General features: G+C 41.1%; 1 protein-coding gene across 1 annotated transcript; it reads left to right on the top strand.

The window, feature by feature from the left end:
* The first annotated feature begins 1308 nt into the window (after nt 1-1308).
* Nucleotides 1309-20296, top strand: mkln1 (muskelin 1, intracellular mediator containing kelch motifs). Its single transcript, XM_030776847.1, has 18 exons — nt 1309-1388; nt 2730-2799; nt 5085-5227; nt 5510-5598; nt 5897-6006; nt 6434-6626; nt 8414-8491; nt 8804-8869; nt 9727-9839; nt 10197-10409; nt 11510-11731; nt 12213-12342; nt 15742-15889; nt 17814-17928; nt 18335-18474; nt 19265-19367; nt 19614-19668; nt 19885-20296. Exons 1-18 carry the CDS (start codon nt 1309-1311, stop codon nt 20004-20006), a joined length of 2190 nt encoding a protein of 729 aa, XP_030632707.1. The 3' UTR covers nt 20007-20296.
* The last annotated feature ends 1252 nt before the right edge of the window (nt 20297-21548 follow it).

Raw genomic sequence — 21548 nt, 5'->3', positions numbered from 1 at the left:
GTGTACATTAATACAAAGTAGTAGAGGCAGTTGTCGTTCATGTATACACGTTTTAACTACTGAAATTTAATAAGTTGACGTCAGTGTGTATTAAGTTTTCCATTAAGCTTTTCTAAACAGAGGCATCGTCTAAGCTGACACCTCTGCAACATTCCTTAAAGTTTGGAGGAGGGCCATGAGATGAGCTTTCCCTAAACGTCCCTTGACAAGAAACCCCGAGGTCGGCTTTAGAGAACAGCCACCTCCTCAGTTAAAATTACTGAGAGGAGGACGGTCATAGATATACAAAACATATAGATGTACAAAAGAGGAGGATAAATATATTAGGTACACAAAATGATTTCTCACTTTAGGGTCTGTGACTTAAAATCAACATCAACACATTGTAGGCTACTGATTCCAGGATTCAGCTGGCGACCACATTTGGCGAAATAAGGGACATAACCCTGAGTATGCGTGGGACAGAAAATAAAAGAATTAGCCCTCACTGAAACACGCAAACCTGATTAAATGGGTGAATTACATTTGTAGCATGTAAAATGTGTCTAACTGACATGTAGCAGGACAGATATCTAAATCAGCACCTGGCTGCATGGACAGCGTCACTGATCAAACCGCTATGGAGCTCCTAAATAAACTGCTGCAATGGTCCCATTTCATGGTCTCTTAAAATAGGATCTGTGTTTACCACATTTCGTCAGTTGGGGGTGACTCACTGTTTCTACGAGTTTACGGAGGAAGAATATTTGAGAGAATATTCATATAAGTGATATAGACAACATTTTGATTCCCAGTATATTGATCCTGCAAGGACAGACTGGTCACGATCGTGAGTTTACAGTATTATCAACACGATTGTTGTGCAGACAAAATAGCCTACATTTGATTCTGATGGGCATGCCTGACATTGTGGTTTGGTGGATTGTTTGGTAAAGTTTTTTTTTAATTAAGGACATGTATTGAGTGAGTATGCGTTTGGGCTCTGTAGGCTAACCAGCAGAAACTCTTGTCCTGGAGCACAAGGTTGTTAATAATCTTTTGAGAAACCATGCTTCAGTGCAGTGTCTCTTAACATACTATGCAGTGTCCGATGGAACAACCTTTTTATTAAAGAAACAAAAAAATCCTTGAACCCTGGATAAATCCTTTCCATGATTGTGACAATTTTACGTCCACTGGAATTACTCATATGGCCTGAATTAACGTGCAATTTTGGGAGTTTTACGTGGACGGTACACTGTAGCTTTAAGAGATTGTCGCTCCTAGATTGCATTTGAAGATCTGCTGCTTGCTTTTTTGTGCAACAAGATGGCGGTGGCTCCTGAAAGTAGAGTGCTTTCCTACAGTGTGTATAAATGGAGCTCATACTCCTCAACATATTTACCAGAGTGAGTAACCTCCCACACTGAATGTTACTTTCTTTGCTGTTGGAAAAGACGAGTGTCCTAAAGTCATGTATTTGATGCAAGGCCTGGTTTGCCAGCGGCCGCTGCACTCCGCCTCTTTGGGTTAGGAAGCCAGGTTAGCCCCGGTGGTACAGCGGTGGCTTAGCCAGCTAGCCGCTTGTTGTTATGCAGATGAAAGGAAGCCGAATTCTCATTTTGCAAATACGATTGTGTTTGAAAATAGCATTTCATTTCAAATATGCAATGTACATGACTTACTGGTGACTTAGCACGTAGATTACCCTGTGCGTCGTTGCTCAAGTCATAGACGTACATCATGCTAACGTTGTCGTGCTAAATTAGCTGCTTTGAGGCATTAGACTAAGTGCACAGAATATTGCATCTGCTGGGTAGCCTGCCTTGTTTGCTTACATTCTTTGTGGTTGACCAAGGGGATCACGTATGATAATAATCAGCGAGTTTGACATTATTGTGTTCTACGGGCACAGCCTATTGAGCATAAAATTATGGGGTCTCAACTAGTAGCTCGCTAGCGCACTATTACGAGACGTTTTCTCTTTTACATGACTATGTCTGATAGACACAGTGGTAGCTATTGGCTTGCTCGCATGTTGTTCAAGTAGAAATCTAAAAGTAAAGTATTAGTTCTTTTTTTTTTTTCAAGTTTTCTTAGGTTTTTGGCTTTCATTTTCACTCTGCACATAGGCTGTATCCCACTTGAGTAATTCGACACCGTAAGTAGCACAGCGCAGACTGGCCTGCTATTTCTGACCTCCTTTAGGTTTAACGTAACCTTGCCAGATGGGTAACAGACCTCTGTCAAATTATGTAATCCAGTCTCTAACAGTGGTGGTTATGCATTGGTTTGTTCTCGAAGAAACCGTTCTATTATCTATCTCACCCATCATTCGTGATTTCGTTTTCAATGTTTCCTGTCCCCATTCTTCAGGATTGGAGCAAGGCGGTAGAATACTGTGTGTCTCTTTGCTCTGAGAGACAAGAGAGCAAGATAACATTATAAGTAACATCCTCAGTCATTTCTGGTAAATCAGCTTGATAAAGAGAAACCACGATGTAAGGCTAGAGTTTAGTACAAGCGGAGTAACTTATCCATGGTTAGTGGGCATGGGTTAGTCCTGGCGATTTGGAATATGGGATACCATGATATGAGGCTAGAGTTTCATACGAACTCTAATTTATCCTTGTAAACATTGGTAAGTCCAGGCTATTTGAAACGTGGAGAAAGAGAAGTACCTTTAATTGCTCACAGCAGGACATAAGGGAAATTCTCTGACACCTTCTTATTCTCTCATTTGCTCACAGGAATATTTTGGTGGACAAACCCAATGACCAGTCTTCCAGATGGTCATCTGAGAGTAATTATCCCCCACAGGTAAATATCCAGCCTGTATGAAAGAGCATAGTTCAATTACATTTTGTTGTGAGTTAATGTCAGAGTAAGACATTTGCTGTTGTCCAGCACAACATCTTCAAGGATTGTGCTAATATGTTTGTTGTTTTGTGAAGGTGAATATTGAAAATAGTAACCAGTTATCAACCTATTTATCCTTACCTTTATGTGACACACCTGATTCAGCCTCTGACTCAAAATTAAACTATTGTTTAATGAGTAGGCCTAATGTGTGGAAATGCTGGGCCAAAATAATAATGTGAAGTAGAAGTGGATTTACAGACATGGATTTTGAAATACTGCCAAAATCAGGCACAGAAAGCCTGCTCCTGTTTCCAGAAAAGGATTGTGTTCTTACCTTAATCCATCACACCCAGCTCAGATACCCCTGAATGCTTTCATTAGTTCAGTCTGACACAGATGCCTACCTGTCTAAACTTCATACTTCAAATTTTTACCTATACTTGTTTCATTAGCTTGGGTGAGACACTCTAGTTGATGAATTCTGTGATGTCAGTAAGTTGCCTCTAGCTGTTTGCCTCATTAATGTAATGCACTTCCTCTTTAGTCATTTAAGAAATGGTTGATGAATTGTAACTGCGTTACAATGTTTCAGCCAGAATTTTAGCTTGAACAATAAATGGAGAATACTTTATACCTGTTGCTGGATCGCTCTGACATTCAGACCTGATTTTGTATGCGTTTAATATTCTGAGTAAGAGTATAGGTGAATAAGCCCCTGAGTATGTTATCCAGTGCCTTCATAAAAGGTGGTCATTTTGATTTTCCACTCCATGTACCTCAACTCAAATTCCAGAAAGTGGAATAGCATCCATCTTAAATTGTTAATGTCACAGTCTAAAAATCACAACCTTTTAAATCTTTTAAATCACATACAACATTTTAAGAGGTACATGAACACATGTTCTCTTGACTTTTAATTAAAATCATTGTTTCTTTTTTGAAGCTTGACTGGTTTTCGTGTCTTTGAGCTAAGGCTTTTATTTTAGTGTTTATAATGTTTTATTTGATAGCACATGGTATATTGATATATTGATTTCGTGTGCATGTTCTGTCTTATTTTGCACATTTTTTAACTTTTGTATTTTTTTTTCCTGTCAAATTTCTGTTGATGTATTTTATCCTGTGTCACTTGTGGTTATAATTATTACTTGAATGAACTGATGAATGAACATAAAATTGTAGAAGTGTCACAGTTCAGTTTAAGTGCCTACATGGCAAAAGGGGAAAAAAAAGAAAATATGTACCTGCCTGTGTCGCTGTAGGGCATATTATTACATAATCTCATTATCCATGAAAAGGCTTAGAGATGTGGTTTAGTACAACCTCACTTTTAATCTCAGTTTAAGTTCTCCTTCTCTGAGGGTTTCTGGCATACAGCTGGCTGCTTGAGTCTTGTGGTTTTTCAGAGGAAATTGAAACTATGTGTTGGCAGTACGGTAACACGCATATTCATCTCCTAATGTATGCCCCTTCGCAGACAGAGTTAGTGGAGTTAATCTGGCCTTGACCACTCTATGTCCTCATTGAGTAAGAGATGAGTGTCCTTTTGGACATATCTTTTTCCTGGACAGGGATTTGATGAAACACTTTTAAGCAGGCACACTGCATAAAACACTCAAACTGATAACAAGGTTTCAGGACATTAGCTCCTGCATTAAATAAATGGCAACAACATATTGATATTCAAGGTGATAAATTGTAGAGAGATGATCTTCATTGAAGATTTCATGAGAATGCTTACCTCAGTCTCAGTTTTATAGTGTCACAGTCTTACTGCATCATATTCTCATGTTACGGCTGTGTTTGACAGCACAGAATCAGCCTGTGCTGTCTCGGTTGAAGCTAATTTATGAAAAAAAACTAGACCTTAAGTCCTACATTAAAGTTGAGAGTGCACTGACAGTATTTTAGTCAATGAAAGATTTTATCAAAGAAAGCAGTGATGGTGTTTGCAGACAGTAGTTGGCATTTCATTCAGTGTGTTTCAAATCTGACATGTTTGCTTGGCACGTGTCAACATAAATCAGTCCATACACCCACCCTGCTAAAAAGCCACTGCCACGGCCACAAAAGCCCAGTGGATAATAAAGAATATTGGAAATGGAATCCTGATCCTGTGATGTTAGGATGAACGTGTTCTCATCGCATTGTGCCCATGCACTCTCATGATAGGTCAGCTTGTTGTGGATTAGTAGAGAATGACTCAAAAGGTGACTGAGTTGGTTTGTGTCTTGTTGCTTCAGTACTTGATCCTGAAGCTGGAAAGACCAGCGATCGTGCTGAGCATCACCTATGGGAAGTATGAGAAGACTCATGTGTGTAACCTGAAAAAGTTCAAAGTGTTTGGTGGCATGAGTGAAGAAAACATGACTGAACTCCTGTCCAGGTGAGAAGAGCTTGAAAGGTTGTAGGGAGCAGTGCTTTGCTATGTTCCACACCTTTTCTGAAATCTCTTGCATGCTGTAATAAGGACTATGAATTTTGTTAATTAAGGTTACTAGCTATACCCAAATTCAGTCTCTGGTTTTTAATAGTCAAAGTGTTTTAAGTGAAACAGCTTCTGTCGAAAGAAGAGTCCTTTCTGTCTCTCTGCAGGATATAGGAATCTAAAAGTTGTCTTTTCTTCTGCAGTATCATAATGATATCTTTTTGGATGCCTTTGTTCTAGTGGCCTTAAAAATGACTTCAACAAGGAGACTTTCACACTGAAGCACAAGATTGATGAGCAAATGTTTCCTTGCCGATTCATTAAAATAGGTGAGTAATCAGGAGAATGGAGGAATGACTTTGGAGAACTCTTTAAGGAGCATGAATGCGGACTTAGGGTGCATTTAACTAATGATTGAGGATCAAAAGTGTTTGCACCTGTCTATGCTGTTTTAAGCATATAAAAAGTCACTGCACAGGGACATGTTGTGAGGAGTATTTTAATGTCATGTCTGTCTTTTATGGGACATACTGACGTGCTCTGTAAGCTGTATTTGAGCTGTTTCACATCCAGTCATTCTTTAAATGTGTGTGGTCTTACTCTCTCTCTCTCCCTGTATCTGTGCAGTGCCTCTGATGTCCTGGGGCCCCAGCTTTAACTTCAGTATCTGGTACATTGAGTTGCATGGCATAGAAGACCCAGATGTCGTACAGCCCTGCCTTAACTGGTACAGCAAGGTGAGCAAATACCTGAGCCACACCACAGAGCTCTCACATAACATATCAGATGATAATTCTCACACGCCTTAGGAAAAAAAAAACAGGACAGCCTATAAGTATTGTTTAAATGCTGTGATCTAGACCACACAGAGAAATTTGGGTCGTGTTGGTCAGTGTTGGATTTGAAGTTGTGGTCAAGACATAAGTAATGTTGTCAGACAGAAACAGAGAAAGGATCTCCCTCCGTTGTTCCAAAAAAGGGTTATTTGTTTGGTTTTGACGTGGGTTAAAGTAAGCTTTATCAGGAATAGTATACGGTAAAGGAGGAATTTACACAGCAGACACACACACATGCATCGAGTTGAGTGTAACCCAGGTCGTGTTAGCTGCCTGTTTGGTGTCGAGGCTGAAGCAATACTACAGTGAGAATCTTGTGTTCCAGTAGTACCGTGAACAGGAGGCTATTCGCCTATGCCTGAAACACTTCCGACAGCACAACTACACTGAGGCCTTTGAGTCTCTGCAGAAGAAGACTCGTATCGCGCTGGAGCACCCCATGCTCACACACCTTCACGACCGGCTGGTGCTCAGGGGGGACTTTGACGCGTGTGAGGAGCTCATCGACAAAGCTGTGAGAGGTATGTTCTGTCTGCCACTTGCAGGAGACGTTTACCAGTATCATCCATGGGGACATGCCATTGGAAATCAGGCAGAAAAGGGCTCTCAAGACCCACTGTCTCAGACTCTTTTTCCTCGTCTGCTCAGACTTTTATGAGGGATATTTCGTCTTGTTCATAAAGTTCTCGATTGGTCGGGCAAGGCAGCATGTTTAACTGTGTCTTAAAGACTGGATGTTAAACTGTTATGGCATGGTCACCCTGAAAATCTTGTATGGATTTGCTTGCTGAAACATAAATGATAAAAAACATGGGTAAACACTGATTTACTGAAATAATGCCTCCGAAAAATCATCATGATGATTTAATGACAAAGTGGTTGTTTTCAGCCCACCGATCAACAAGGGAGAAGTTCACCTTTATACGTAGACTAATGTTTCATCACCAAGCTCATTAGAGAAATGAGTGTGTTTGTAACGGACCTGCCTTCTGAAACTTCTGATGGAAGGGTTGATAGTCAGATCTGCAGAGTGAGCTGAACCAGGTTTGAACCAGTGAGAGAGCTTTACTAATGTCAGAACCTTTGACTGGGTCTCCTTCACTACTCTCACCTCTCTGAACCTCACTGCAAATCTGGGTCATGGCGTCAGTGTAATGGATCCACCCTGAACCAGACTTGACCTGGTGACCTGAGGGTAGGAAGTGTCAGGATAACCCACAGGCTGCTGTCACGTGTCCTACTTCTGCTGTGGAGAGAGACCTTTTTACATGGAAGCAATTGACGCACCAGTCTACTCCATGACCTGGTTTTCACCTTAATCAAAAGTAAATAGTTTTTTTTTTTTTAATTATGCCACGTTGTATCCAAATAAGCGTAGGAGCGTATGGAGATTTCCCATGACTGGAGGGCAAGGCCCATAAGTTTTGCCAGGATTTCTGTTGTTCTAACCTTTAAGGATGTAATTAAGTCAGTTCATAGGATCAAGGGTACTGAAGTGTGAAAACTTTTCATCCTTGACCCCACCCCCCCCCAAAAAAAACTCCCAACAAAAAAACAAACAAAAACAAAAAGGCAAAAAAAACAAAACAAATTTGATGCTTTGTTCTCTGTGGCACAAAGACCTCTGTGGAATCCGTTTGGCAGTTGTGTAGCTGTTGGGTGGCTGAGATTACTTTTCTTTGGTGTGGTGCAGCTATAGCAGTTAATACTACCCGTAAACCTCGGCTCTGTGCATGTCTCACCATCATGCTGTGTTTGGGCTGAACAGGTCCAAACTGTCCCCTTTTTTGTTTAGATAATCCTGCATAATGTTTCAGTGCTGGCTGAATGCTCTCAATAGAAACTCGTATGCAGTGCTCAGACTGAGCGTCTCAACTTTATTCTGTGCCCACCTGTGGACTGTCCTAAAGCAATGACCTTTTTTAGGGGTTAGCTGTTTTTATGCATTACCACTTGTTTGGACTATTAATCAAGTAGTGAAACATAATCAGTGCAGCTAATTTTAATGGTTAACTTGCTGCCTGTCTAAATGCCTGCTACAGTATGATATCTCATTTCACGAAATTTCATGAGCAGGGAAATTTAAAAGCTGTAGTTTATTTGTCTAAGAAAGATGCACCTTTGCTCCCAGTCTCTCCCCCCCCCCCCCCTCATGGAGCATGAGTGGGAAATTCCTTCACATCATGTCCTACTGTCCTACTTTCATACAGGTTAAACATTAATGGGACTGTCTCCATTTGTGGCTGTGTATTCTGACTCCCTGTCTATCGTCTGTCCCTCTTGTCACATGCTTTTCTTTTTCTTCTAGATGGTTTGTTTAATCAATACATCAGCCAACAGGAGTACAAACCACGATGGAGTCAGATCATCCCTAAATGCAACAAAGGTAGATCCACCGCATGAACAAAAATCAGCTCCCCATGCAGCTGACTGATTTTAAACAAAAGTCTATATTGCTGGGCGTGCATGCCTGTTACATTGTTATGGCTTTTCTATTGTGCCTAACAAATAAGTGGGTTAGGCATGTTTGACATTCTCTCTCTCTCTCCTCTCTCTTTCTGTCTGGCTCTTGCCTTCCATCTCTCTTTTTAATGCCTTGTTTTTGTGACCATATTGGTTTCTTGGTACAGCTTCTTTTATGACATTTTCTCCTATTTTTCTCCCTTTTTGGGTTGCTCTTTTTCCACCCACCCGTAAGGTGATGGGGATGACAACAGACCAGGCATGCGAGGAGGGCATCAGATGGTCATAGATGTTCAGACAGGTAACAACTGGCATTTTTCTGATTGTACGTGAATCACATAGGTGTTATGTGAATGTCAAGGCTGCTGACCTTTAGTTTGTGTCAGAGGATGTGCAGTTACAGCAAAATTTACATGTATGGAATATGAATGAAGGATGTAAAGCACATTCAAAGCAGGTGCGTCCACACCTGAGCTAATTAAGCAGTAAACATTGCGTCATGTACAGGGTGACGGATTAGACTGCAGGACAGATCTAAGGCTCGAGGAAAACACCTCAGTGACAGAAGGAGCGATTGTCATCTGGCCCAAATAACAGGGCACAGGTTGCCACTAAATAGTTTGAGGAGTGTGAAAGTGACCAACTGTGTGCCATGGCAGTCTTAGTCCCCAAATATCAGTCCAGTTAAACACTAATGGGATATTAGGTTGTCAGTATTATTCAGCATAATCAATAGAAGAATGGTGGTTCATCCCTCTTATGGGGTTCCAGAGAGGTATAGAATATGTATGCATTGTGTCCGCTGTGTGTGTATTCTGTGTTCATGAAGATGTATACAAAAATGTGTTTCACCGTTTGTGTGTGAGACTGAAATCACAAAGCTCTGAATTTCGGTCACTGAGAGCAGTAATTTGTGACCTCAAATGGTCCCCACTTGCCAGAGTGATCTACAGTAACCATGCAGCTTAGTCATTCCTCTGTGCTTGTTGCCATGGCAGTGTCGTCATAGTGTTGTCACTCAGTTCAAAGCCAGCCTTGTTTTATTAGGTTATAACAGAGTATATGTCTTTCTGTCTCATAATCACATACATATGTGAAGTGTAAAAAAAAAAAAAAAACCTCATTGTTTACCTCACGCGTCCCGTCTCTCCCATTCAGAAACGGTCTATCTGTTTGGTGGCTGGGATGGGACACAGGACCTTGCTGATTTCTGGGCCTACAGTGTGCAGGAAAACCAGTGGATTTGCATCTCCAGAGACACAGAGAAAGAGGTGAGAGAGAGGAAAGAGAGGAGAAGATGAAAATGAGAGAGGAGGGAATGGAAGGGTTTTCCATGATGACTCAGCTTTTTGCCAGAGCAAATGCAGGTGTTTTTGACGGCTCACTACATCAGCTATTGCACTGGACCGTTGCTGACGGAACTAATTATTTGCTTATTTGATTTCATGTAGACTTCTAATCTTTCTGAAACCACTGATTGCAGCAGCTTTTCTAAGTTATTTTGAAGATGTGATGATGTTGATGATGATGATGATGTCTGTAGTGATGATGAATACTGAGTTGATTGTTTTGAAGGGTGCTATGGTGATGCACAATAATGAGTTTTGTGGCTCCCCTTGCTTTCACAGAATGGTCCAAGTGCTCGATCCTGCCATAAGATGTGTATTGACTCTCAGAGGAGGCAGATCTACACACTAGGCCGCTACCTTGACTCCTCAGTCAGAAACAGCAAGTCTCTGAAGAGTGATTTCTACCGCTATGACATCGATGCCAATACCTGGACCCTTCTCAGTGAAGATACTTCTGCAGATGGGGGTCCCAAACTTGTGTTTGATCACCAGGTTAACATTTCCCCCTACACACACACACGCACGCACACACACACGCACGCACGCTTACTTTTCCAAATGTATGACTGTAGATACAACTTAGACATATACCTGTGGAATCCACGAAGCATGAACAGTCCCTGGTGGTGAACTTGGAGCAGAGCTCTACTTTAAAAGGGAATAAATTGAATAGTTTGTGATTGGCTCTTAGACAGTGTGTCAGAAATGCAGCTTTTATTTTCTCTATGATCGTTTGAATCCAGTTATGGACATGTTTAATATAGTTGCCTAGGTCTTTTATTAAAACATTTGACAACTTGACAAGTAAAAGGTAGTACACTTGAAATTGGCAGTTGTGCTGTCCAAGCATAGAGGCATTTAGAAATTTAAATCACAGCCACGTTTTGGCCGTATAGCACCATTTTCGTGGTGTAAACAGACACTAAATCTCCCTAGGAATCAAAGATAAACTTAATCAGTAAAATGGCTCTGTATGAATAGGTTTGAGGTTTGATATGGTTAAAGTGTAAACCAGTGAATGACTGGCACAAAAAGTTGATGAGCTTTATTGAAGGAATGTCCAAGGAGTGGTGTGGAGCACTATGTAGCTAAAGTTGCCAAATTGGACCGGACGCTTTGCCATCAGGGTGGTTTCCATATAGTTTCGAGAGCAGCGTTTTTTTGGGGAGAGGCTTTGATGAGTCACCTCGTCGGGTGGTGCAGGCCACATTTTGTGCTGATTGGACAGTTGAACTAAGAAGGGGTGCGGAATAAACGTCAAAATGACGGCAAAAGACACAGAAGACTCTTGTTTTATTGTAATTAATCATGATGGCATTTTTTCAGTCTAAGGGGTTACAGCTAAATTTTTGTCTTTTTTGCAGTATAGTTCCACCTTTGAGACAATTTGAAATGTATTTGCCAAGTCTCATAGCTCTGCAGATTACAATTTAGATTACTGAGACGTTTTCAGGGAAAATAAAGCGGCAGAACTTTCAGAGTAAAATCACTTTTAGAAGCTTCCTGCTTACTCACAAAATAATCCATTTTAATTTCAGTGGACGTTGTCATCACTTAAGCTCAATGCCATTTCCCATTCCTCTGTCTTGTAGATGTGCATGGATTCCGAGAAGCACATGATCTACACGTTTGGCGGCCGCATCTTGACGTGTAACGGCAGCGTGGATGACAGCAGGTCATCAGAACCTCAGTTTAGTGGACTGTATGCGTTCCACTGCCAGGCAGGCACCTGGAGCCTTCTCCGAGAGGACTCGTGCAACGCTGGCCCCGAGGACGTCCAGTCCCGCATCGGGCACTGCATGCTCTTCCACACGGTCAGTCGGTCAGTCAGTCAGTCAGTCAGTCAGTCAGTCAGTCAGTGCAGTGCCATGCCCTCAGTGCTACCAGTGCCGTGTTGTTCATGTTGTCATATTTGTTTTGAAGACCTGTTTTCAGATATGGATGATTTTTGTTTCTGACATGTTGGTGAATCCCTAATTTACAACCGACCAAGGCTGCCATAGTTGTGTTTTGGTTGTTCAGTTCACTGTGTTCTGATGAAATATGCAACTCTCTTCTGCTATTTCTGCCAAATATTTCTTTACCAGCCATGTGCCAAAAATTCAAAAGAACATCAGCTGTTTTTTTTGTTGTTTTTTTTTTTAAACTCTTTAGGCATGTGGTGTGTGTGTGTGTGTGTGTGTGTGTGTGTGTAGTATTAGTAGTTTCACTCATCAGTAAAAATGTCACTGCATCACTGAATGGATGAGGTCTGCTGGTTAAGTCTTACGTCTCCCCCTGCTCTTGTTACTCTAGAGAAATCGCTGTCTCTATGTTTTCGGAGGTCAGAGGTCAAAGACGTATCTAAATGATTTCTTCAGTTATGACGTGGATGGAGATCATGTGGAGATCATCTCCGACGGGACCAAGAAGGACTCAGGCATGGGTATAACATGATTGCTTCACTTGTGTTAGTAAGCGGCATGTGGACAGCTCTTATGTGTCTAGGGGTGTGTTTATTCTGAAACAAAGGAAATGAGCATGGTATATTCTGATTCTGTGAGTATGACGACTCAAATGACTTCGTGAGGATGACATCTTTTCCACCTCTGCTCTCTTTTAGACAGTTTTTCCTCTTGGACAGAGATATGCTGTGCACTCTTGTGGTTTGTTTAATGCGCGCAGTGCAATTCAGTTTGCTTCTGACTTTGCTTTCACAACACAGAAGCGTGAATCCATGGGCTTATTTTTTGAAAGAAACAAAGATGATAACCTGAAAAGCAAGGCACTCCCAAAATAAATTTGTCTAAATTTGTCACGCCCTGCGATGGACTGGCAACCTGTCCAGAGTGTTTCCCCACCTTTCGCCCTATGAGTGCTGCGATAGGCTCCAGCCCCCCACGCGACCCTAATTAATGAGTGAGTTAGTCAGTAAATTTGTTACGCCGTCCAACATAGACGTCACTCTGATAATCTACAGTAAATGAAGTTGTATAGTTGTATAGTTGTGTTTACTGAAAGAGTGGTATCGTGAATGTACTGTGGTATGTGAAGCAGCATAGCTTTCTGTTCCTGCTTGTCAGATAAACCCCCCCCCCCCCCCCCCCCCCCCCCCCCCCCCCCCCCCCCCCCCAAAACTTTGCATTCTTTTTCATTTCTACCTTTTCAAAAATTGTCTTGATATCTTTGCAAATGGATTATTTGGACCAGGTGGTCCTGTGTTTACCATTTTTTGTGTAATAATAGCACGAAGAAATATTGCCACGTAACAGCTTTAATTTTCCACCTGGCCAAAACTGAGAGCTGTGAAGTGATCTGAATTCCAGGGAAAGACAGTATTTTGAATGGAATGTGACCTGAACTTTTGTTAGAGATTAAAATAGCCATTGAGGAGTTCTGGATCATCTTTGAAGGCATGATGTAAATACAAGGAGAATTAAGTCATTTTACAAAGTTCACTACAATCTTTTTAAATTGTAAAACTCTCTCCTCTCCACTGCTTTCCGTAGAGTGCTGTTACGGTGGTTTAGCGAAAGGGTTGAACATTGTCAACTCTGTTGTTATTTCCCTGTAGTCTGAAAGACAAAGGCATAGATGACTTCATCCTCGTTTTCTGTAAACCATGGATCACCAGAGGACATAAGTGGGTTATGCATATAAAGCAGAACAAAAGAATTCCAGGCACGAGGAGGGTGATACCATTTAACTGGAAATAGACTGGAATCATGCCTTTATGACATCATCCCTGTGTGCAGTAACTCAGCATATGACTGTGATAGTGGCATGATCTCATAGCCTTTCAGACAAGCGTTTCCTAATGCTGGTAGTCATAAGGATGACATCACTACTTTATGTAAATATTAACCTGACCTTGAATCAGCCGACTGCTGATGATTTACAGGCAGTGGATGATGAAAGCTGTTATGGCTGCCTTTGACTGCAAGGCAGCTTAATCCAATGTCATTATGAGTGCCCTCATGGGACTCCAAAGAGCCAATTCAGAAGAGAGCTGTTGTGAATCTGAGCTATTATCAGATTGTCGTTCCAGATGTGTAGACCTTTCATTCGTGTTGAAATGGTGCTTTGGCTATCCATAGGCTAAAAAAAACACCTCTGTTATTTGTCTGGGGTTTCGGTGATGAGCTTTTGAACCCAGCAGAGAGTGACATTTGAAACAGCAGATTTACCCTAATCCCTGTAATTATCAGCCTCCACCTTAGAAACATCACACTTTTGTGTTCTTTAGTGCTGATCACAGTCCTTATTCGTCTACATACCTTTATCAATCTCGTGCCATTCTGTTTGCGTGCGTGTGCTGTTTTGCTTCCACACATACAGATGTGAGGCTGAAAAACCAAATAGTGAAACTTAAGAAGGATAAGTTCAGTGAGAGACTTCTCTTGGCTTCACGGTTAGATACTTTTAGAGGAGAAATCTGATGAAACTGCTGCACTAATAAAAAATAATGGATAATGGATATCGCTGAATTTGGGAACAGAGCTCTGACTGCATTCAAAATTTGTAAGCTCATTTTTTGTATTGGACTACAGAGGGTAAACAGTGCACTCTGCCAAGTTCGGAGAATCAAACTCTTGTTCTAGAGAACTGTCTCTAGTTCTAAGAAACCCTCTACTCCCACGCACTTCGTGGTAATTGGCCAGCTGAACAGGCTCAGTAATTTGATTGCTCAGTTAAGCATACGCGTTTGAATAGTCTCTTGTCATGCTATTTTTGAAAGGGTTCGCCCAGTATGAGCAGGTTGAAACTTAGTGCAGAGAAATGGGAATGTCAGTCCTGTTTGTAGCACTGCAACAGTGGGTCTGCTGAATGGATCCCAGAACCCATGGGCATCTTTTCATTAGTATGGAGAATGTGTCGAAAATTGGAGGGTAAGAGATTGTACGGACATAAGGCAGTGACACTTCCTGTTCCCATAAACAGATTGTCTGAAGTCTCAGTGGGGCGACCTGACGCTATAAGAGAGTATAAAAGGACCTCTGCCTTCTCTTGTGATTCTGTTAGTGAGAGAGTGAGGAGGAGGGGGGTGGTAACGAAAGAGAGAGGGTGACAAAGATAGGAGGAGAAAGAACAGAATGTATTTTGGCAGGAAGGAAGCAGCAAGCCCAAACTCTGTTCTCATAATCATTCTCAGATGTTTAGTACTCTTCACCACTGGGCAATAAATATTTCTCCCCCCTTCTGCTGAATTAAATACCAGAAACAAAAACAAACAAAAAAACCCCCAAAGCTGTCTGTAATGGAGTTGTAGACTTGTCAACGCTCTGGCAACCGTTATGTGTGTGACCTCATCAATTTTAAGATGTCCGTTATCATTTGCCATTAGTGACGCATTAAAGTAATGGCTCCCTGTCTCCTCTAAAATTAGCCTTAGTAACCCTCATTTCAAGCTACAGTCAACTTTTTCTTGCATGGTTTTCCAATTGCAGTACCACAGCAGTGCCATGACAAAATAATAAGTAAACATATAGATCAAAATATGAACATTGTCTTTAAAGCTCAATATTAGCATATGGGAAAAAAATAATGACTTTAAATTTAAGGAACTGTTTGAATGTCCTGTTATAACTTATTTTTACGCATGAACTCAGAGTGGAAACAGTCGTCAAAGTTACAGATGTCATGTCAGACTGTTATTCTCCATAAATACCCACAGAAAAGGCTACAGTTATTTGTTGACAGTTGAATGTGGTGAAAAGATGACTCTGGAGGAGTGGAACATGTGTGTGATGAGTGTATTTTGAATGTGATGAAAGGATGACTGTAGAAGAGTGGAACATGTATGTGATGAGTGGATCTGATGTGTGATTTATTGTTGTCTCTATAGTGCCTATGACTGGGTTCACTCAACGTGCCACAATAGACCCAGAGCTGAATGAAATCCATGTGCTGTCAGGGCTCAGCAAGGACAAGGACAAGCGAGAAGAGAACGTCCGTAACTCCTTCTGGATCTACGACATCGCACGCAACAACTGGTGCGTCTGTGCCTCTAGCTCTGGTCTTCCCACTCAGCTTCTTCCCTGCATTCACACTTCAACAAACTGTCTTTTGCTTTTTTTGACTATGAGGTTGATGCTTCTTCTTCTTCCTTTGCCCACTTCTCTTGATAGATACTCAAGGTTTTGAGTCAGTTCTGAATTGAAGTGATGGTTAATTCCAGTGTACTTCTTTGAATTTGTTTTTTGGATGCAGAATTAGAATTTAACAACAATTCACAGACACCAGAGATGCCACATACAAGAGGGTTTTAGGTGGAATAACATAATAACAAAATGTATAAATTACCATAATATTATCTATATATATGAAAAGAATATTTGTTTATTTATGTATTAGGGGTGTAACGCTACACAGAGGTCACGGTTCGGTTCACACCACCGTTTGGACATCACGGTTCGGTACAGCGGGGGGGAAAAAGCAACAAAAACCCCCAGGTGTTAAAGGCTAGATTTCTTTCATTTGTTTTGAACTGACAGTGGTGCAAGTTAAAAGTTTGTTCTACCAAGTGTTGGATAGTGCCCCCTAAGGTAGTTTGTACAGTCTGTGGTGCATTAAAGGTGCCATAGAATGGAAATAACGATTTTCCTTGCCCGTTTGAATTCACTGAGATGAATGTGCTATGTACACATTGTCAGAGTATGAAAACATGCATTCTCCTCCTATAGCGGTATGGTTTATGTGAAGAAAACAAGCCTTTCTACTGCCCGTTCAGAATTCGTGTATTTGCGACGTCACAGATGCACATGGGAGCCTACAGCAGCATGTAGCCATCGTTAGCCATTGACAGCCAGCACTGCCATCTATTATTCATTAAGAAATGAGGTTTGCTTCTTTCCACAATGTACAGGTGAACAAGGACATAAGGTCCTTGAAAACGTATGTCGTAATATGTTTACACCACAGTTGGATCCCAAGACGAAACCAGTAGACGAAACCAACTATGAGAGAGTGAAGAAAGAGAGTCGCGCTTGTGAAATTTGGTTCTGCGTTAGATTCATCAATCTTTGCACAAAAGCTACTGCGTATTCTCTGTATTCGTCCCAAACTGCCATGGTATGGACGTTAAGGTTTGGGACGAATACATGTACCATTACACCCATAATATATACATTTTTACTTAAAATGCCATGTCCAAATTTATTCATACCCCTTGAAATTGTCGCAAATTTTTGAGAAAATGCAAGCTCCTATACCACTCCAAATGGTAATTTCTACCATGTTCTAGAGCATTCTAATCAACTATAAATTGAGAACAACTCATGCAGTAGTTCTCTAGTCAGTTACTAGTCAGTTGCAAGTCATGGCCATTACATCTCTGACACAATGTCTTGCCATCTTATGTCATTTCCTGCCAGATGAAACTTATTGGTCAAATAAAAATTCACTATAAATCAAAATTTGGCATGGGTATGAATAATGTTGGGCTTAGTGTGTGTGTGTGTGTGTGTGGAGAGAGAGAGAGAGAGAGAGAGAGAGAGAGACCCAGCAGAGAATCACTCTGATGCAGAGAACCACGTTAGCTGGTTTGCTAATTTGACTAAGTCTTTTTTTTTTTTTTTTTTTTTTTGCAATGGCCACCTCTTTCCAGACCCCTGAGTGTAGCATGTCATTAATGCAGCCCTGCGTTTGTGTTTGTGTGAGGGAGACAACTCCACTCTTTAAAAAGAAGGGAAAACCCCTTGTGTTTTCTTGTTCAGCTATTTAAAGCTCTTGATACCATGAGTTTAAAGAGAAAAAAAAAAACTCTCAGTTTTTCCTCATGGTTTGGTATACAGGTTTCAGTCAGCTGTGTGTGGCTTTCTCACACAGCAAGGTTGTTTATTTATTCTCTGGTTTCATTTTCATATTTGAGAGATTTAAATGTGTGTGTGTGTGTGTGTGTGTGTGTGCGTGCTGCAGGTCGTGTGTGTATAAAAATGACCAGGCTGTGAAGGAGAACCCCAGTAAGGCATTACAGGAGGAAGAGCCTTGTCCGCGCTTTGCCCATCAGCTGGTCTACGATGAGCTGCACAAGGTCAGTCACTGCCTCAGTTAGCCAGACAGGAACTATATCACTCAATACATCATAATATTAAATAATTATGTTTTTTTTATATTTTGTTTCCCTCATTCAGCACAACCGATTTACAGTTACTGCTTTATAATGTCAGCTTTTAATGTGATGCATTAAAATCAGTCCTGTGGTTTACGCCCCACAAACACTCATGCTAACTGAGCCTCGCAAGGCCACGGTTAATGACTGTGACAGTCAGAAATGGCATAGTGTAACTTTATTAAAAAACGATCTGGTAATGGTCCATGCTGCTATGAAGGCATCAGAGTGAAATATGTTGTTTTTAAAGCAGATTTCACGTCTACATGCTGTGAAAGAATAGATCATGTACTGATGAATAACCCTGCACCTGATGCACCACACACAGGTGCATTATCTGTTTGGTGGGAATCCTGGGAAATCCAGCTCCCCTAAGATGCGTCTGGATGACTTCTGGTCACTGAAACTGTGCCGCCCCACAAAGGAGTACTTGCTACGACACTGTAAATACCTGATCCGCAAATACAGGTGAGGACTTGTGAAGCTGTATCCATAGCAAAGCATGTGGACCTTATTTGCTTCTCAGAGTTAATGTTCATTATTGCAGCTGATGCATGGAGGGGAAAGAAATAACAGTTTGGCCTAAAGATGAAATTGTATTTCTCTTCACATTTGGTGTTGAAAGGAAGGGAGGAAGGAAAGAGAAGGGTTTATGAACAGTGATTTCTGTGGCCTCTAAAGCTCTCTTATTACTCACACTCATTTGAAAGAACTGATTCAGAATGGATATACATACATTTTCTGGTAAATTTATTGATGTAGTTTTAGCTCAGTTAAGTAAAATATCTTGACAAATTCAAGTGCAGAGCATCAAAAAGCTGTTAAATGGAAAAACATCATCTCAGTCTGTTTGAGTGATATTGCTAGGTTCGTATTTAATTTAAAGGAACCTCCAGTGTATTATACAGTTTGAATACATAATGAACGCTGTGCTATTAGACAGTACTATGGCGGGTGATGGAGTGGAGGCAGTATTTTCCATAAGTGTAGATCACAGGTGGTGTCTTGTGTTGCATCAGCGCCATCTGGAGGCTTGGCTTGAGCAGTGCATGTACTCTTTCTCTTTTAGTAAACAAACAGTACCTCATATTCACATTGGGAGGAAAACAGTGATGAAAACTTAAAAAAAAAAAAATTAAAGAGTCATACTTTATTTGGCCTGCAGATTTTATGAAAAGGAAATATTCATTGCTCAATATTAACAGGGATATCTAAATTATCTGAAGTTGTGTTTCCTCTATTGATTGTATATATTTAGGTTTGAGGAGAAAGCTCAGACTGAACCACTGAATGCACTAAAGTACCTGCAGAACGATCTCTCACTGACTGTGGACCACTCCGATCCTGACGAGACTAAAGAGGTCAGTATGTATCCACAGCATAGACACGCTCATTAGTTATTTACGTCTGTGTAGCATGCTGTACCTCATATCTTCACAGTACACATGTCTCTCTGTCAGTTTTTGAAAATTCTCCAATTAACAGTGGTATCCAAGAACAGTAGACCTACTACTGTACCCAGTGATGGTAATTGGCTTATTGTGAGGTTGTGAGATTGGGACTGTGAACATGAGTGATGTTATAACTAACCATCTTTAATCCTGCAGTTCCAGCTCCTGCCCTCTGCACTGTTCAAATCCAGCTCAGACTTCATTCCGCTGGGTAAGGGACCATCTTCTGATGTTTATCTGATAATCAGACATTAAAGAGGGTGCAGATATATCAGGTGAAATAGAAGCATTGTGTTCACCTATTCAGATCTAATATTTCTTTTTCTCGTGTTTACTTTGTGGCTTTTTTGTTTTGCTTGCTCTTGTTGTAGTCCGTGGTGTGGTACCTTAATTCTTTTGATTTCGTCTTCGTCTTTCCCTGTGTCAGGTTTCTCAGATGTGGATCAGACGTACGCTCAGCGCACGCAGCTGTTTGACACACTGGTAAACTTCTTCCCAGACAACATGACCCCGCCCAAGGGGAACTTAGTTGACCTCATCACTCTGTAGCCCTGTCATTCTTCAAACGCCACACCTGTCTAGGCCTCACAAACTCTTTCCTGTCAAAGCAGAAGCTATTTTTCTACAGCCTCCAAACCAGGGCCTGGCTCTGCTCCCCTTGACTCTGCTCTCACTTCCCCTGCTTATAGTACTCATTACTTATGTAACTGATTTCAAAACCCACACGAAACCAATTCGACATCTGCATTTGGGACGACGGACATCACTGTGTTTGGGTCAAATTAAAACCAGGCTTAAAAAAATCGTAAGTCGGAGTGCTTTGGAGTTTTGCACATCAACCCCCCCCCCCCCCCCCCCCCCCCCATCCCCCCTCTGTGTCAGTGGAGTGCAGATGAATAGTGAAGCCAATTTGCCAAATCAGCCCCCCCCGCCCCACTCCCATTTTTAATTACCCGTTATGATTTTCCATGAAGGTTTATATGAAGACTCACTTATTTGGTCAGTGTTTTCTTGACTTTTTTTATGGTGTGGTAGGACATATGTAACAGATGTATGTACATTGCTTTTCTGATGTTCAACACACACACACACACACTCCCCTGTTTGTGCAAATAACATTTAGACAGCGGGACTAATACATTCACACTACCTTGCGTACTTGGTAATCATGTCAGGTGTACCACATTCATGCACGGAACAGTTTTGCACTCGTCTACATTTCTCCACAATTGTTTGTCTTTGAACTTGCAGAAGTTTATTGAAGATAAAATTGTGGTGATAATGCTGCTCAATGCTCTGGGATTAATCAAATCACAGGAAATGGCTCCATTTAAAATATTGCATCCATTTATAAAAGTGTCTTATCACTGACACTCAAGTCACATCAAGAAGGATTTAAATGGATTAATGAACTCGCGGATACATATATGCTCTGTGATAAGTCTTAAAGCACCAAACCAACCGCAATCCAGATTCATGATTCAGATTCAAAAACGCACAGGAACAAACAAGTGGTTGTACTAGCTTATCAGTGACATTGCTCCTTAGCTACAGTGAAAACCGTAGATGCGAAAGGACCATGTTTTTTCTCCCCCTTTTTTCTGGTTTTTAAAATTGAACATATATGATCAAAATTGCATGCTTTGAATAACATTGTCCAGGCTACAGATAGGGCTTTGGCAACCGAGAGAAGCACACGGTGTCCGGTGTTGTTAGTGTACCTAAATATGTGTGCAGGATGCATTAGAAGAAAGGACCAGCTGCTGAATGAAGGCTTTGCTTTATCAGACACCTCGACGTTTCTCTCTAACTCCAAATATCTATCTGCACGTATTCTCCTACTCATGTACACACAGGGTTATGTTTTTATGCAAATGAAGACACATCATCTACATAGGGCTCTGTCTTTTTGACTTTTTTTTAAAAATAGTTATTGTTATCACTGTCAGGGTTGGAGATTTGGATTCAAACTCTTAACATGTTAGAATGAGCTGCCAATGTCTCTTCACAGGCACAGGTTTTTATTGTTTTTCTGAATGACAGTGTAACTGACTTTTCCAACTTTTCAGAGTGCTTTTTTCCCTGCATTAT

The sequence above is a fragment of the Chanos chanos genome, chromosome 1 (genome assembly GCF_902362185.1).
Source record: "Chanos chanos chromosome 1, fChaCha1.1, whole genome shotgun sequence".
Lineage (NCBI taxonomy): Eukaryota > Metazoa > Chordata > Actinopteri > Gonorynchiformes > Chanidae > Chanos > Chanos chanos.
This window is presented reverse-complemented; position numbering and strand designations above follow the sequence as displayed.